We start from the raw sequence: 19,311 nt of genomic DNA on the forward strand, positions 1-19,311 counted from the left end.
GTGCAAGAAATCAGGTCAAACAATCACTGATCACAAATAAATAAAAGTGTCATTTAAAGAATCAAGAAAAACACTAATCATACATTATTAACTTATTTGGCATAAATATCAATAAAAGTGTTTCATTACATTAAAAGAAATTAAAAACACAAATAATCTGGTAAAAATAAAAGACATTAACATCCACAAGAGTAAAAGACCTCAGATCACATAAAAAAAACACCCACATGAGATATAACAATATATGTATAACGAAACACCTAAAATGCAGTCATCACACACACACACACACACACACACACACACACACACACACACACACACTTGTGTATCTCTATGTGTCCTGATGAAGTCTCTTCTCCACAGACTGCAGCAGGAGTTGAGAGAACTGCTCCAGTAATGCAAGTGTCTCCTTTCCCTCCTCCATCCTCACAGCTCCAGATGATCCAGACACAGAGTCCAGCTCCGATCTCACGTGCAGCAGAGCGTCTGACATCAGCTGACACATCTGCCGCTGCTCCGTACTGCGCTCGGCATCATGGGAGATCAGCTGAAAATAACCACCACACCAAACCATCAGTCCATCTGATAGCAGCACTGCACATTTATACACCAATATTCAAAGAAGCTATATAGTTAATGATATATGATGGGGATAATCTGTTGTTGTGAAGAAGTGACAGATCTAGTGTGTCGTGTGTCACTCACGGTCCTGTAGAGTCGTGTTGCCGTCCTCACGCTGCTGCACAGATCCGCTGCTGCCCTTCTGCAGACCTCCAGACTCACCGACGCATCTGTGAACATCATCATCATCATCATCATCATCATCATCAGATCAAACACTAATACATCAGACTCTTAATTACCAGACACATTTAAGACCTGCTCACCAATGGATCCTCTGCAGTGAATGGGTGCCGTCAGAATGAGAGTCCAAACAGCTGATAAAAACATCACAATAATCCACACCACTCCAGTCCATCAGTTAACATCTGGAGAAGACAAAAGCTGAAACAAATCCAGCATTAAGATGTTTTTTAACTCAAATACAAGTCCATAATCCATAATAATGCTTTTCTCTGGTGAAAAAGTCCATCAAAAATTTAAATCCTGCCACATATTTGTTTAGAGCGGTTTTGTCTTGTAAACGGTGTTTGATCTGTGCAGATTTCTCTCCTGATTCAGACCAGACCAATTTTTCACTGTATTATGGACTTTTTGGATTATGGAGTTAAAAAGGTCTTATTAATGGATTTGTTTCAGCTTTTGTCTTCTCCAGATGTGAACTGATGGACTGGAGTGGTGTGGATTATTGTGATGTTTTTATCAGCTGTTTGGACTCTCATTCTGACGGCACCCATTCACTGCAGAGGATCCATTGTTGAGACAGTGATGCAATGACATGTTTATACAAACCTGATATACAAGCAAACTCATTCTAATGTCAGATGACCTGAGGGTGAGCACGTGCATTTTTTAATAAACTATTAATTTTATGTGAAGCAGGTTTAAAATCAATCGATATTGTGTAAAGCGCTATAGAAATAAACATGACTCAACTATTAACAACATTACCCTGCAAAATCCAGTCATTTTTAACAGGAATACACACGATTGAGAATTGAGACAATATTTGGCAATGGGTTCATCTTGTCAAGTGACACTACTATAACTAGACAAAGCACCTTTTTTGCTAAAGTGATGCACCTGAGACACTAAAACAATAAAATAACTTACTCTTTGCATATTTCTGGGGTTCTCAGAAGCTGAAATCATTGTTTATTTCATATGTCTATAGTGGTGAACTATAAACTAAAAAACAACAGCAAAAATAGTTTTTGTATTCTCATTTGCTCCAGCAGCAAAAGATAAATCCAAGATAGTATTTCTATAACTTTCCAAAATAGGAAAAAACATTGAGTGCTTGATTTCATTGGTAAAAAAACCCAGAAAGTTGTCAAATCTGCAATCAACCCCTCAGCCCTTCTAGACATAAGAATCAGTCAACCACCAGAAGAAACTCCTTTAGAAATAAGAAATAAGGAAAGACTGTGAGAATATGAGACGGTGTGAACTCACCTGAAACACCCGAGCGGCTGGAGGAGAGCGAGAAGAAGGGAGAGAAACAAAGAGGAAAGAGGCCAGATGAATGAGGAAGAGGAAGAAGCAGCGGCACAGACGCCAGGATGACGGAGGAAGAGCGGCGGCGATGCAAACCTTGATCATCGTGACCGTCAGATGCCACAGAGAAAGCCTTCACCGTCGCTCGAGGACGCTCCGCGTGAGCCGTGTGGGACTGTGTCTGCTCTGGGTCTGTGCCGGAGGAGGAAGAGGAGGATGAAGATGTGCTGGGGTCAGCGTGAAGGTTTTGTGATGAGGCCGATCTGCTCAGGCACTCTGTGAACGGGCCGCTGAGGCGCTGACACACACGAGGTCTGACGGCTTTTGAGGGCAATGCTTTGTGAGTGTTTGTAGGGAAGGAGGACGGGCTGAACGGAGCGGGGATCGGGAGAGTCTCGCAGGAGCCGCTGCCCAGATGCAGACCGTCACCGATGGACACGGAGCGGCTGACTTTAGCCATGGAGCTGGTGGTGGGGCTCATGTAGGAGCGCGAGGAGCGGAGGACGCGGCTCTGGGTCGGACTGTCCCACGGCTGAGGGGAGGACGGAGCCGTGACGGACGGGTGACGAGCGTCCATCTTCTCCAAACTCAGCTTGGCCAGGATGGGACGCGCCTCTCGCCGCAGATGGGACAGGGACCTTCCTGCTGGGAAAAATAATACAAATAAAACACACATTAAAGCAGTGGTCACCAACCTTTTTAAGCCTAATATTCCTGACCTCAGCCTTTATGAAGGACAAGATCTGAAAATCTGAAAAAAAAAGATCAGATAAACACAGACCAAATTGTGCTTCCCATGTAGCAAGATCAAACCTGGGTTGGGGTTCAATACTGTATAGACTTTCAAATCCTTCTCCTTACTCCCAAAGCACTTCATGATCTTGCTCCTTCATGACCGTCTTCATATCTAAACTCTAAGATCACCTTCTGTACTCACTCTTGTTCTTTCTCAAATCAACATATCTTCTATGGGGTCTCAAGCCTTTAGTCATGTGGCTCCATATTTAGAAACTCGTTACCACAGGATGTGTGAAATTTGAGGATTTTTCTCCATGTAGCTTCAATTGAGCTCAAAGAAATGGTTAAAAATGCAGTTTAAATGCAGCTTCAAAAGACTCTAAATGATCCCAGCCGAGGAAGAAGGATCTAGCGGAAAAAAATAAAATAAATTATATATATATTATATTATATTATATTATATTATATATATATATATATATATATATATATATATATATATATATAAATGCACTTTTTAACCTCAAATGCGGTCTTGTGTAGCTCTGCGATACACATACTCGGTGGATTCCAGTTTAAGACAGTTAGGGTATGTCGAAAAACTCCCATCTCATTTTCTTCTCCCAACTTCAAAATCGCCCAACATCGCTGTTTTGTCTTTTTTTGTAAAGGGCGTTTGATCTTCTTTGCACGTTCACTTTTGTAAACACTGGGTCTGTCCTTCTGCAGCGATGGAGGACGATTTTGAAGTTGGAGGAGAAAATGAGATGGGAGTTTTTCGACATACCCTAACTGTCTTGAACAGGAATACACAGAGTATGCATCGCAGAGCTACACAAGACCAGCATTTGTGGTTAAAAAGTGTATAAATATACATTTTTAAAGAAAATAACCAATCATTTCACTATAAGACCCTTCTTCCTCAGCTTGTTTAGAGTTTTTTGAAGCTGCATTGAAACTGCATTTTAACCTTCAATCCATTGAGCACCATTGAAGTCTACTATATGGAGAACAATTCTGATATGGGGTGAGTAAATTATTGGAAATGTTTATTTTGGAAGTGGAGTAATCATTTAAGACCCATTTGTTTAGGCAGGTGTTTATGTAACTGCTTGTATCCAGGTGGAGTAATGTTTATTGTTGTTGAATATTGATTGTAAGGTGTTCTTGAGTGTGATGTAAGGCACCTACAAATAAAAAAGAAGATGTGTTCTCCAGATACTCACGGTCGGTGTTCAGACTGTGTGCTGAAGCAGATTTCTGGAGTCCAGCTGTAGTTCCGCTGACAGGACAGGAGACGCGGCTCAGATACGGGTGGCTCCTCTGTGGGACGCGGCGCTGCGCTGGAGGATCTGGCTCTCCTGTGTCCTCCATCAGGGGCCCGACACCGCCGACCGTCGGCTTCACTGCCGCACTGGATCTGACAGACGGATGAGGAAACACTGGCTCCGTCCTGCATGAGGAGATGATCATATCACTGCATCAGTACAGTCAGATCTTACTCACCATCATCATCATCATCATCATCATCATGAGAATACCTGCTAGAGCACTTCTGGCTGTGCAAACCTCCTTCAGCTCTCGTTTGAGACCCTGGGAACAAGTCAAAAACAATGCATTCATGCATTCAGCAGATGCTTTAATTCAAAGCGACTTACAAAAGAGGAACAAACACTAGTGAGAGTTTACCTGCGTCACCGCCGTCTGTCAGCATCTCAGAGCTTCTCCTCCAGACGTCTTTATGCGGAGCGCTCTCAGAATCACTGATCTGTGTGTTTCTATCACAGGATTCATCATCAGAGCCCAGCGGCTCCACATCTGAGAGAAAACATTAACACTTTACCATAACATTTGATTGATTCAAAGTAGATGCGTTTAGTTTTTGATCTACTTCTATCTGCTTTCCTATATTTTTATTTTGTCGGTTTTTGTATTTTATTCCGTTTCATCTTATTTCACTGCGTTTTATCTGTGTTTCTATATTATTATCTATATCTATGTTAGGTGCTTAAATAAATTTTGATTTGATTTGATAACAGTACAGGAATAATCACGTACTAACAGCTGAATTAAATATTACTTTCACATGAAGACATGTTGCATTTCATGCATTTAGTGACTTCAAGCATGCATATCCTGTGAATCAACCCCATAAACGTTTGACAAAGAAATTATTTAAATGAAATACACAGTAACCAACTGACTGCGAGCAACACTAAATAATGAGTTTGATTCCCAGTGAATGAACTCATCAAATGTGTACTTTCAATGCAATGGAAACCGTTTTGGATAAAAGCGTCAGTCAAACGTTTAAGTAAATGAAGAGTGTGTACTAAGCTTTTTTTTTTTCAGTTTATGTTCATTTTATTTATATCATAGTAACAGAAGTGTGTGAGGTTTTACCGTGGTGTCTGTGGTCTGGACTGGATCCTCCGCTGCCGTAACCCATGGAGGCTCCGCTGACGGGACTCTGGGCTTCTTCTGCTCTTTCCTCGTGTTCGACGGTCTCAGACGGAGCCTGTATCTGGTAGGACGGTCCGGACAGGCTGCTGGTGCTGGGACAGTGATCCGGGTACAGAACCACACCCTCGGGTTCAGGAGCGCCGGCGGGAACCAGCCAGCCAGAGTCACGAGGACGCCGGAGACTCCACTCCTGAACAACACACAGAACCACACGAATCAAGCCTGGAGAACCTGTTCTTCAATAATTATTGTGTTTGAATAAATCTGTCATGAAAACAAGCTTTATTACAGTCAGCACTTAAATGATTTTATTTGAACAACAAATGGGTTTTGAATGTGCTGAATGAGTTGTGACCCGCAGGCTGGAGGTGCTGCATCGATCCTCGTCCCGCAAGCGATCAGCGCAGCTTCTGTTCCGGACCGGAGCTTCGGAAAGAGAATCGAGCTGCCGCAGCTCCAGCATGGACTTCACCATGAGCTCCAGCGACCCCACGCGACAGGACCAGCGCCGGCGCGGACGAGACGCCACCGCAGACGCATCCTGCAGACACGTCAGATACACGAACGTCTGTCCTGTCATGTGACCTCAGGATGTATTTTTACTGTATGTCAGTGATTCCCAAACATTTTCATAATCAAACCCATCTAGAAGTAACATTTCAATATTTTAACAGCTTTCTGATGTCAGTTATTGACCACATGACATGCAAACTATTTTTTTTGTAGTAGATTTTTATTTTAAATGACCTAATTTGACATTCTTATCAATTACGGTGATTATTAAGCCCAGTTTGGTAAACCCTGATGAAAACCATGTTCTCTGATCCAGCATCTGGATGTCCTAGTACCAGTTTTATGCCTAAACCAGGCTTCATTTCTCATGTCCAATGTGGTTAGATCATTTGTAAAAACATCTTGCGGCTTTACAGTAAACTGCTGAAGACAGACCCCAGCGTGAGATACAGACCTTCACTGGATTCCAGTGCACTTCATCAGACGCACCTTTAGAAGAGAAGACAACAGGATCAGACACGTTCTTCCACACCGCATTAACATCTGTAAGTGTTGAGATACACACGTGTGTGAGTCAGTGTTGTTTTATTATTGGAACGATATTTTAGATTTAATGTTTCAAATTAGTTGTTACGGTTATATTCTGTTATCATTATTGTTGCAGCTTCAGTAATATTGATGTTTTTGTCATTTTTATTATCTTTTTAAATGCATAGTTTTAATTTGTATTTCACTTTTAGTTATTTTAGTTATTCAAGTTAAACTAAATGAAAATGAGAAATACTGCCTTGGCAAAAAAATAAGTTTAAGTTGTTTATATTTTAGTTCTGTAAGACAGTTTAATATAACTGAAAAGGGTCAAAAATTGTATAGCTTTTAATCAACATTTTGAATTATGTTTTTATTTTTCCTATACATTTTTAGTATTAATCATTTTGTTGTGCATTTTTGTTTCTTTCTTTAATGTCTTTATTAACTTTAATTTTAGTTTTAGTTATTTTATATTACGTTAAACTAAACTAAAATAAGAAAAAATATATTGTTTTAGTTAAAGTTTATTTTATTTATAATAATAGTAATATTTTAATGGTTTCAGTTTTAGTTTACTATAATAATCCTTTGATAACAAACATCTGTGTTGCTGTTAGGTTCTAGTAATTATAAGTAGCTGTATATAGAACAGTAGAAGTCCTCATGTAGAGTAAAGGTGTGTGTGTTCTGACCGGTCTCCTCGTCAACACTGTCCTCTGTCCTCTGGCTGATGTCCAGCTGTCCTTCTGTCTGTTCAGGTGTCTTCACGTCTTCATCATCTTCCTCTTCCTCTCGGTCGCTCTCAGATGAGCAGGTCATGATGGACATGGATCTGTGCAGCGTGAATCCAGTCACAGAGGATCGTCTAAAAACAAACTCGCTTATATCAAACAAATAAACACAGGCTTAAATCAGTCAAATGCACATGATGTGGATCTTAATCTCTCCTGCACCTGAAGGGATTGCTCCTGCTGCTCGATGTACTGTGACGACGCTTGATCACAGACAGTCTCTCTCTCATGCTGACGGTGAGTTCAGGAGCGAGACGCCACACAAAGATACAGCTGAAACACAATAGACTCGGTGAGATTCACAGCACGACAGAACAGAAGCTGAACAGAAGAACAGCTGGAGTCAAACCTGTCCGCTGAAGAGGAGAACAGACGCCTGCAGTCACTGCTGAACCTCAGAGCCGTGATGATCTCTGCCAATAGGAACAACACAATCACCATCATAGTCACAATCACACCATCACCACATTCACACTATCAGTCACAATCATCACAGTTACAATCACCACCAATCACAATTACATCACAATCACACCATCATCACATTCTCGATCACAATCACCACATTCGTCACAATAACCATCATCACATTCACACCATCATCACATTCTCGATCACAATCACCACATTCGTCACAATAACCATCATCACATTCACACCATCATCACATTCTCGATCACAATCACCACATTCGTCACAATAACCATCATCACATTCACACCATCATCACATTCTCGATCACAATCACCACATTCGTCACAATAACCATCATCACATTCACACCATCATCACATTCTCGATCACAATCACCACATTCGTCACAATAACCATCATCACATTCACACCATCATCACATTCTCGATCACAATCACCACATTCGTCACAATAACCATCATCACATTCACACCATCATCACATTCTCGATCACAATCACCACATTCGTCACAATAACCATCATCACATTCACACCATCATCACATTCTCGATCACAATCACCACATTCGTCACAATAACCATCATCACATTCACACCATCATCACATTCTCGATCACAATCACCACATTCGTCACAATAACCATCATCACATTCACACCATCATCACATTCTCGATCACAATCACCACATTCGTCACAATAACCATCATCACATTCACACCATCATCACATTCTCGATCACAATCACCACATTCGTCACAATAACCATCATCACATTCACAATCACACCATCAGTCACAATCACCACAATCATCAGTAACAATCACCAGTCAAAATCACCACCAATCACAATTACATCACAATCACAGTCACAATCATCACAGTTACAATCATCATAATCATCACAATCACATTCACCATCAACATCACAGTCACGATCACCACAATCAGTCACATTTACTTTCATCCCAGTTCCAATCACCATCATCACACACTGATTTACTCAAGGAGTCGTGTGTTACCTGAGTGTCCGAACACGGTGGCCAGACTCTCTCCGGTCTGGAAGTCAATCAGACTGATGTTCTTATCAGAGCAGCTGGAGGCCACAAACAGACCTGACGGATCGATCTGAACCTGCAGAAAGCAAAAACTAGACTTGACTGAAAGAAAAACAGCTGGAAAAAAAAAAAAAGTAATCTGTGCTACATGACTAGGGAAATAAACAGAGTATGGGGCTGTGGTGTTCCCTTTTACTCAATTTCAATTGTGATGAAAACTATAACTATAGTTTGAATAGTTTTAAGTCTAAATGAAGAACATCATTAGAATCACTTTCAGAATGATGTTATTTTCCAGGCGATGAATGACTGACAGCCAATCTGAGACTGGTTATTGTTCTTGAAGTGAAGCGCTTGTACACATGTTGAGTGTCTGAATCAGCATGAGCACTAGTTGAGCAGCAGCAGTAGTGAGCTGAGCCGTGTATCAGTGATCTGACCTTCAGCAAACTGCCGTCTTCAGTCCGAGAGCCACTGAAGGATCTCTTGTGTTTGCCGCTGCTGATGTTGATCAGTCTGGAGAAGCACAGACACACATGAACATCATCAGACCATCCTCAACATCGTCACGCTCTCAAACCAACATCCGTATCTCCTCACCGGATGCTGCGGTCCTGACAGCCCACGGCCGCGTACTTGCATGTGGGATCCACGTCCATGTCGTTAGGAGTCGCTTTACGAACCACATGATGAGTCCTCTTGAACTCAGTTCCTCTGAGCGTCTGAACAAACCAGCGTTAGCATCATAAACTCTCAAACAGACGGCTGTGCTGCTTTAATATTAGAAACACTCATGGAGTCATATCTTATAGATACAGGTACATTAACTTGTGATGCGTTACAGAAGACATGTTTTTCTCTTGTGTGAAATTAAAAACAGTCAAACAGACTCAGTTCTTCATTGAGGAGTGTTTCAGGTTGGTAGATCTGAGTGAACACACATTTATCAGGAAAACTCTGGATCCGATCAGTGGTTGTGTTGTTTTTCTCTGGACTCACCCTGTGAGCGGTGCGGATGTAAACGCTCTTATCCGCTCCACAGCTGATGATCCGCAGCTTCCCATCAGCGGCTGCTGGATCCAAACATGAAGGACAATCACAAGATCACACTCAGATCATCTTTGTGTTTATTATAATATTATATAAACAAGGGGAAAAGGAGCTCTCACCAGCGAAGCGGACGGAGGTGATGGAGGACGAGTGCTCATCCAGTGTCTGCAGCAGACTGTAGTCTTCCTCAGCGTCAAACACCTGGATCAGTCGATCTCGACTCGCGGTGGCCAGCAGATTCACGCCTGTCAAACACACACTCACAATCACAATCACACACACGTCTGCAGAGAAACACTCTGATCTGATCTCAACTAACACACACACACACACTCTGATCTGATCTCAACTAACACACACCTGATGGAGGTTTAGAGTATTCCAGACACACGATCTCAGAGTCATGGACTTCAGCCTTCACCAGCTCCTTCATACACGCCAGATCATGAATCCTGCCTCATCATCATCATCATCATCATCATCATCATCATCATCAGAAACCTCTCAAACACTGGAGTACTTAGTCACATTAACAGAAATGACTAAAATAAATTCTGTTAAAAAAATTTTTCCAGAAAATATTAAATTATTTTTTAAAAACTTAAATAAATAAATAATAATTAATAATAACAATAATAGTATCAAATATAAAAACTATGTAAAATGCAATTTTATTAAAAGTTAGAAGAGTAAAATAGTAAAAAAAAACTTATAGTATAAATAAATATAAAATAAAACAGTAAATAACAAAAGTGAAAAAAAATAACTCAACAATAAAAAATAAATAATAATAGTAGTAGCAAATATAGAAATATGAAAAATGTAATTTAGAATGTTAGAAAAAGGAAAAAATGTATAAAGTATAAAAAATAAATATAAAATAAACAAAAGTAAATATGAACAAGAGTACAAAAACATTAAATTATAACTCAATAATTAAATATGAAAAATAAAATGTAAAAAAACAGAAAAAGTACACTTAAAATATAAAAAAGGAAATACATTTATAAAATAGTGTACATAAATCAAAATAATAGATGTAAAAAATATGAAAAAGTAAAAAACTAATATATATTATATAAATAAAAGCAGAAAAAAATAGATTTTTTAAAAAGAAAAAAGTTTGTAAAAACATGTATAAAGTATAGAAACTAAATATAAAACTAACGAACAAAAGTGATTTTTTTAAACAAAAAAAAAAATGTAACTCAACAAATAATTAAATTTAAAAAGTTTAAAAAAAAAAAAAAAAAAAAAAACTACAAATGAATAAAAACTAAAAGAAAAGTACACTTAAAATATATGAAAAAGTAAAATCAAAAATGTGTGTGCAATGTAGATTATGAATAAATAAACAGGTAATAAATAAATATATACACTTATAAATAAAAAAATAAAACTTTGGGCACCATTAAGAAGACATTATTTTGACATGATGATGAGAGTTGGTGTCATTCTCAACATCCGTACCTGAGTGTGCCGTTTCTGTCTCCGGACGCCAGGTGTCTCCCGTCCGGACTGACGCAGATGGTTCTGATGCCGGTTCTGCTGTCGCCGCTCGATCCCTCGACTTTCTCTGAGCCACCGATGGCGGTTCCCTCCACGTCCAGCAGAGCGGCGGTGCTGTGCTCCATGTAGATGATGTGATGAAGATCCTGACAGAGTTTACATTCCCTTCATCACTCGTCATCGACTGACATCACAACACTCAGCGTTCAGAGGCTGGACTTACGTTACTCAACACGTTACCACAGCGAACCCCGTCTGAACTCCAGATCCGCACACTGCAGTCAGACGAACACGTGAGGAACCAATCGCAGCCCAGCGCCGTCTCTGAGCCCTCGCCGTTATTAGGAAACATCTGGAACGGAGTACAGAGAGCCCACCACAGATACATTCGTTATTATACAGATGCATTTATTTGTTCAAAAACACAGTAAAATTGTGAAATAGTTTTGTAATTCAAAACAGCTGTTTTCTATGTGAATATCTATTAAAATGGAATTGACTGCTGGAATTTTCAGCATCATTAACTGCAGTCTTCAGAGTCACATGATCCTTCAGAAATCATTCAGATATGCTGATTTGCACCTCAACAAACATTTCTGATTATTAGCAATGTTAAAAACACTTGTGCTGCACAATATTTTTGCGGAAACCGTCATACATTTTATGTTTTAAGATTTCACAGATGGATAGAAAGTTCAAAAGACCAGCATTTATTTCAAATAAAAACATTTTGTAACATTATAAATGTCTTTACTGTCACTTATGATTAATTTAATGCAGACTTGATGAACAAAAGTGTTTTCTGTAATGGTCATGTGTTCACAAAATCAGTATATTAGAATGATTCCTGAAGGATCATGTGACACTGAAGACTGCAGTAATGATGCTGAAAATGCAGCTTTTGATCAGCAATCAATTACAGATAACATATTTGCATAGAAAACATGTTTTAGATTATAATAATTTTTCACAATTTTTACTGTATTGTTGATCAAATATGCAGCCTTGGTAAACAGAAGAAATGGAAAATAATTGTTGAATTTATGAATTCAGGAAGTTTATATGGCATGCAATTAAAGTGTGTTGTCACAGTTGTGCTCTACAGAAACACCTCTAATATAATATTAATAACGGATGCAGATGTGAGCAGATGTTCACCTGTAGATCCCAAACAGAGGCCGAGTGATAAAGCGCAGAGTAAACTTTGCCCACTTTCCGCAGGTCTCGCGTGTCCCAGACGTATAAACTGTGGTCATTATACACACAGGACAGCCAGCGGTTCACGGGGTCAAAGGTCACCGCCACTGAGTCTGGATAATGGCCGTCTGGCGCTCTGGTGAAAAGATGACTGAAGAACAGAGGAGACACTCTTTAGATGCATTAGGGCAGGGCATTACCAAGAATCGGGCGATACCATATGTGTTACGACACAGGGGCTGTGATACTGTAAGCAAAGCGATATATTGGGATATTTCTTATTTTATGAATAGGACATAATTTGAGGAAAGCTGTAAATAAGAATACACCACACACACACGCGCACACACACACACACACATCTGTATTTGCATTAATCAGTGCCTGTAATTCTAAGTTATTGAACCACTTTTTCTGCATAACACAAGTTTAGTTATTAAATGTACGAAATGTAAGCTTTTATAATCAGACCATATATATTTTTAGACCCTGCTTTAAAATTTAGGTTTATAATTATAACACACAATGTTAGAACATTTTGATCTGAACTATATAAACATGTGCATCAATATTTTCTTCCACCCCTAAGAGGCGTCTCATGTCCTTCAGGGTGAATCTGAGTGATTCTTTCATCCCATCAGGTGAAGCGCTGCTAATTACAGACTGTAATGCGTTAACAGAGCTCTAATGCGGACAGGAATGAATGTTACACAACCAGATCTGATCACACTAAACCCAGAAACCCGTCCGGTGCGAGACAGATCCGCTAAAGCACAGACACACAGAACTGAGTTTATATTCATTCATGAATTTATCACTCTGTTTACTTCATCAAACAACCAAACTATTACAAGTCAAATCTACAAATATTACTAACATTAAATGAGACCCTGGAGCACAAACCCAGTCATAAGGGTCATTTTTTGAAATTGAGATTCACACATCATCTGAAAGCTGAATAAATAAGCTTTGTTAGGATAGGACAATATTTGGCCGAGATACAACTATTTGAAAAACTGCAATCTGAGGGTGAAAAAAGTCAAAGTATTGAGAAAATCGCTTTTAAAGTTGTCTAAATGAAGTTCTTAGCAATCAGTGTTGGGGGTGATGCATTATGTAATAATATGACTTTTTCCAAGTAACTAGTAAAGTAACACATTACTTTTTAATTGACAAGAAAATATCGGAGTTACTTTTTCAAATCAGTAACACCAGTAACTTTTCCCTCATTTACTGATTAAAAGCTCTCCTGTCCCCATGTTGAGAGAAATCAAGAGTAAGATGTTACTTTAGTTCGAGGATAAATGTGAACATGCATTAATTCATCTCACTCACTAAAAAACAGATCCAGTGTTCATCGAAATGAATAAAAACACTGAAATTCAGCACAAACCTGCAATAATTAAATATGTTCAATAATACAAATATCCTTTATGTATTTAATTCCATTTTATGAACCGATGTCTTTGCTGCCGGCCTTCGATGATCCAATTCATCCATACTAATAAACACAAATTACTCAAGATAATCGAACATTTGTTTTCCTTTTTTTTATCGCTGAAGAGTTGACATTTGTTCTTCTGTGGTCTACTGTACAGACGGAGATTTACTTTTCTCTAAGCCTGAGGATTTTGGTGTAAAAAGGCTTTTACATTTGACTAAAATAGACTTTTTACATTAAAAACAAACAAGCCCTGCCCAGATTTAAAAAGTAACGCAAAAGTACCGTAACGCATTACTTTCCAGAAAAAGTAACGTAATTAATTACTTTTTTAGGGAGTAACTCAATATTGTAATGCATTACTTTTAAAAGTGACTTTCCCCAACGCTGATAGCAATGCATATTACTAATCAAACATTAAGTTTGGATATATTTACAGTAGGAAATTGACAAAATATTTTCTTGGAACATGATCTTATTATCCTTATGATTTTTGGCATAAAAGGGAAAATCTATTATTTTGACCCATACAACGTATTTTTGGCTATTGCTACAAATATACCTGTGCTACTTAAGACTGGTTTAGTGCTCCAGGGTCACATATATATAAATTTAAATAATGTTAAAACTCTTAATGGTCCAAAAACAAGCTTTGTTCTCATTATTGCAGTGATTTTGGGGTAGACTCTGACCTGAACGTGTCTGGATGTTTGTAGGGAAAGTATTATTATTATTATTATTGTCTGACCTGGGCTGTGTGGCGGTGGACAGGTCGATGCCCAGATGATGTGGACGGGGCAGTGTGCAGATGAAGCGCAGGTCAGACGATCCGAACACACGTACGGTTCCGTTCGCACACGCGCAGAAGATCAGATCCTCCGTCACCGACAGAGAGCGCGCTGAACTCGTCTACAGTCACAAACACACACGAGGAATACGTCAGCAATGACTAACTTACGAGATAATAAGAGCTAACTACGTGTCATGCGTGTGACTGACCTGCAGATGGACCCAGCGGTCCAGAATCCTCCGGCCGTTGAACTCACACAGCAGACCCGACGACGTGATGCAGAAGGTGCTGTCGGACTTCAGTCCTCGTCCACACGCCACGTCACAGAAGAAGTTATTCTGCAGCTCCCCGAGGAGACCGGAGCGGCCCACCAGCGGCACGGGACACGCCAGCTGCACAGGATCATGGAAACGTGGAAATCTGATAGTTGATCAATCCACCACTGAATTAAAGCATCACTATCTGAACCTTCTAACTACTACACTCAGGAACTAAGCTTCCAAAAGAGTGTTTTCTGTAGTGATGCCACAGATGAACCAATCTTCAGCAATCAGTTCTTAAAACCTTTTTTTTTTTTTTGGAAAGAAGCTCCAGAGGTAGATAATCAGTCATTTAAAGGATAAAGATCACTTCCAAAACAAATAAATTACAGATAATTTACTCCCTTGTCATTCAAGATGTTCATGTCTTTCTTTCTTCAGTCGTAAAGAAATAGTTTTTTGAGGAACACATTTCAGGAGTGTTCTCCATATAGTGGACTTCTATGGTGCCCTGAGTTTGAACTTCCAAAATGCAGTTTAAATGCAGCTTCAAATACTCTAAATGATCCCAGCTGAGGAAGAAGAGTCTTATCTAGTCAAACAATTGGTTATTTGGGTATGTTGAAAAACTCCCATCTCATTTTCTCCTCCAACTTCAAAATCGTTCTACATCGTTGTTTTACCTTTTTTTTTTTTTTATAAAGGGTGTTTGATCTTCTTTACATGTTGACTTTGGGCACCATAGAAGTCCACTATATGGAGAACATTCCTGAAATGTTTTCCTCAAAAGACACGAACATCTAGGATGACAAGGGGGTGAGTATATTATCTGTAATTTTTTGTCCTGGAAGTGAGCAACTTCTTTATAATGACACAAACAGATTCACTGATCAGAGATAATCAGGACGTGGTTTTACCTGATTAGCGTGAGACGGTTCCAGATACCAGAAGCGGACGTGTCTGTTCCCCGCCGTGACGAAGTGAGAGCCGTCCTCCGAGAAAGACACGGCCGTCACTTTACTGGACACCTTATTGGCCGCTATCAGAGCGCTCTTCTGCGGGAATGATGAGAGTGAACACGTGTGACGACGCAGTGAGGCGCCGCAGGGCATGATGGGTAATTACAGTACCTTCCAGGCCCACAGGTTGACGCTCATGTCGTGCTGCGATCCCACGCTCACGATGTATTTGCCGTTGGGAGAAAACGCCACGCAGGAGACGCCGTACTTGTGCTCCTGCAGCTCCGAGACCAGAGACCCGTCGCTCACGTCCCACACGCGCACCGCCGCCAGATGACCGCTCTGAACAACACAACCACAGTTAACTAGACACACAACCACTGACCACAACTACACACCTGTGACTGACCTCTCCTGTCACCAGATACCGGCCGTCTGACGAGAACGACAACGCACTGATGGCCTTCCTGAGGAACCACACAACATTCACAAGTTAAAACAATCATTCATCTAAAAATGAAAATGTGCTGAAAATGATGTAGATGAGTTTGTTTCTTCATCAATTTGTAGAACTCGTTATTCCATCATTAGCTCACCAATGGATGTGAATGGGTGCCGTCAGAATGAGAGTCCAAACAGCTGATAAAAACATCACAATAATCCTCAAGTGATCCACTCCAGTCCATCAGTTCACATCTGGAGAAGACAAAAGCTCAAACAAATCCAGCATTAAGACGCTTATAACTAAAATACACCAAGTCCATAATCTATAATAACGCTTCCTCCAGTGACAAAGTCCATCTCCTGTTGTCTTTCACATCTAAATAACGGCCACATGTTTGTTTAGAGCTGTTTTGGCTTGAAAACGATGCTTGATCTGTGCAGATTTCTCTCCTGATTCAGACCAGACCACTTTATCACTGGAGGAAGCGTTATTATGGATTATAAACTCGTATTTGAGTTAAAAAGGTCTTAATGATGGATTTGTTTCAGCTTTTGTCTTCTCCAGATGTGAACTGATGGACTGGAGTGGTGTGGATTATTGTGATGTTTTTATCAGCTGTTTGGACTCTCATTCTGACGGCACCCATTCACTGCAGAGGATCCGCTGGTGAGACAGTGATGGAGTCACACATTTATACAAATCTGATGAACAAACAAACTCATCCATGTCTTTGAAGGCCATGTGAGGACATGTATAAGTATCATTTTTGGATGAACTATTCCTTTATCATTTTGCTGACCCTCAACACAAACTCTAGAGTATTTTCGGCTGATGTGTGTGAGTGACATTGTAGTTCTTCACCTGGATGAGTTGATGAGATGCTGTTGGGTGTTTTTGGCCGGGTTCAGTAACACAACGACACACCTGAATGAGACAGAAACAAGCACTGCATTCACTGCAGGAGTCCAATAATAGGCCTAAACCTTCAACTAATCTTTGTATTTTCATTAAAAGCTGGTTAATCGCTGTAATACTCTTGGGAAAGAGCCACGAGGACTGAGATCTGCTCTCCTTACACTGAACAACACACCTACTGGAGAAAACACTAGCCACATATTCCCATTTAGAAAAATGACTTATTTAAATCAATGCAATTATTATGCACTGTTCATTATCCTCAACATCCCTCATGTTAAAATAAATAAGATGAAGGTCAATATGCATCCATTGAATTCATATATGATCTGAATGCCATGATCTCACCCGGCTGGATAGGCCACCGTTCCTGAACACGGATCGCATGTTAAACCACTGTTTCCTGCAGTCGTGAAGCCCAGAACTCTCTCTAGAGTCACCTGAGACAATATGAACAACATTAACTATCATTTAATACACAAACACAGTGATCTAAATAAATAAATATCACTGTATTAAATAGAAACAGGGTTAAATCTAAAATAAATATATATATACACACACACACACACACACACACACACACACACACACACACATAAAGAGTTCATTTGCAAAAACATATAACTCTATTTTTAACAATTTTCGAAAATCATGTTTTTTTGTGCATTTCAATTAATCTCAACGAAACTGCAGTTGGGTTATTTCAATATGATGTAAAAATAACTAAAAAACACACAACATAATAAAAAAAATATGATAACATAATAAAAAAAGCATGTATTTGATCACTTATTAGCTTTTGCAAATAAATAAAATTTTAAATACTTGTTCATTTTTTTCCTTCAAAAAGGTGAATATTTAAAATAAATTAATAATATACATACAATGTATATACATAAATTGTATAAAATGAATAAACCACTTTTTACTCTCTCTTTCTCTCAATATGACAAAAGGTAGTTTTACATTTTTAAGCAGTATTTTCAATGGGAAAAGACTGATCTAAAGACAGCAAGTTCATTTTCTTGACTGATGATTAATGACATTATTATTGTTACAAACAGATTCAGGAGCTCAAAGTCAACACAAGAGGAAGATGGGAATGTGCTGATGTGTTTATTCTGTGGAAATCACTGAATCAATGTGAAAGAGTCTGTGACAACATCATCTGTAGGAGCAATCAACATGAGAACACCGAGATCTTCAGTCTAGATGAACTTCACAAGATCAAACCACAAACTAATCAGCGAAATCAACTAAATACAATCAGAAACAGATCAAAGGACGCGAGCTCCTCAGAATAAGCAGCACTTTGTTTCATGTTTCACTGGATGTTTGTTCCAGTGATGAAACATTTGATATTTGTCGCAAATGTCAGAATGTTTTGCTACATTGTGGCGCGCTTCATAATAATAACTATGGGTGAGTTTCTTTACCTTGCTGGACAGACTGTCTTTGAAGCGGCCGCTGCGGCTCTTTCTGAGTTTGATGGACGGCGAGCGCAGGAGATTCTTAATGCGACTCTTGATGGTAAAAGCCTCCATGAGTCCTGCATCCACACACGAGCGCACTCAACTCCTGCAGTCAATCAGCACAGTACTGGAACTCACTCAGCGGCCTTTGAATCTCTACTGACTCCAGCGGCGCTCATCAGCGCGTTCGGCGATCTGATTGGCTTCTGTGACGCATGACGTGTCGCTGTGATTACATATTCATGAGTATGATAAACAGAATAGTTTCGCCAGCCAATCCCTGACTCCTGATGGATTTGGAGTTGATGAAGAGTAACACCAATGAATGAAAATGTCTATGTACTGAAGAAGAAAATAAGAAAAATAATTGATCGTTAACCTTTAAGCAACAAGACTAAATGTTGAATTACAATTAAATTATGCTAAAGTGGAAAACCATGGTTAATTTTTTAAGGGATTTGATTTGAATTTGTTTATACTTTCTTTTACATTTCTTTCCCTTTTTTAAACTGTACTGCCTTAATGGTTTGATGTTTTCTACTGCTTAATAATAAAAAAATCTGAAAAAAGTGAGCCTGCACCAAAGTTCTGATCTGAATCAAAGGATTCACGAACCCGCAC

The 19,311-nt window shown here is 39.4% G+C and overlaps 1 protein-coding gene across 2 annotated transcripts; it reads right to left on the bottom strand.

Annotated features, from left to right (window-relative positions):
* Positions 1-8: 8 nt before the first annotated feature.
* On the bottom strand, positions 9-18,793 carry LOC141348874 (mitogen-activated protein kinase-binding protein 1-like). Of its 2 annotated transcripts, none has more exons than XM_073853183.1 (29): positions 18,655-18,793; positions 17,564-17,655; positions 17,162-17,224; positions 16,265-16,322; positions 16,027-16,197; positions 15,814-15,951; positions 14,846-15,028; positions 14,595-14,755; positions 12,367-12,556; positions 11,432-11,560; positions 11,170-11,354; positions 10,060-10,151; positions 9,819-9,944; positions 9,649-9,719; positions 9,250-9,371; positions 9,090-9,165; positions 8,614-8,725; positions 7,507-7,570; positions 7,320-7,430; positions 7,059-7,231; positions 6,290-6,324; positions 5,678-5,863; positions 5,263-5,512; positions 4,549-4,677; positions 4,401-4,452; positions 4,086-4,312; positions 2,080-2,766; positions 709-794; positions 9-550 (listed from the first exon to the last, which is right to left on the bottom strand). In XM_073853183.1, exons 1-29 carry the CDS (start codon positions 18,760-18,762, stop codon positions 335-337), a joined length of 4,293 nt encoding a protein of 1,430 aa, XP_073709284.1. In that variant the 5' UTR covers positions 18,763-18,793; the 3' UTR covers positions 9-334. The 2 variants fall into 2 exon arrangements, with proteins under 2 accessions (XP_073709284.1, XP_073709283.1); XM_073853182.1 differs by having other exon boundaries at positions 9,649-9,722.
* Between the last annotated feature and the right edge of the window lie 518 nt (positions 18,794-19,311).

Source organism: Garra rufa, chromosome 13 (genome assembly GCF_049309525.1).
Source record: "Garra rufa chromosome 13, GarRuf1.0, whole genome shotgun sequence".
NCBI lineage: Eukaryota > Metazoa > Chordata > Actinopteri > Cypriniformes > Cyprinidae > Garra > Garra rufa.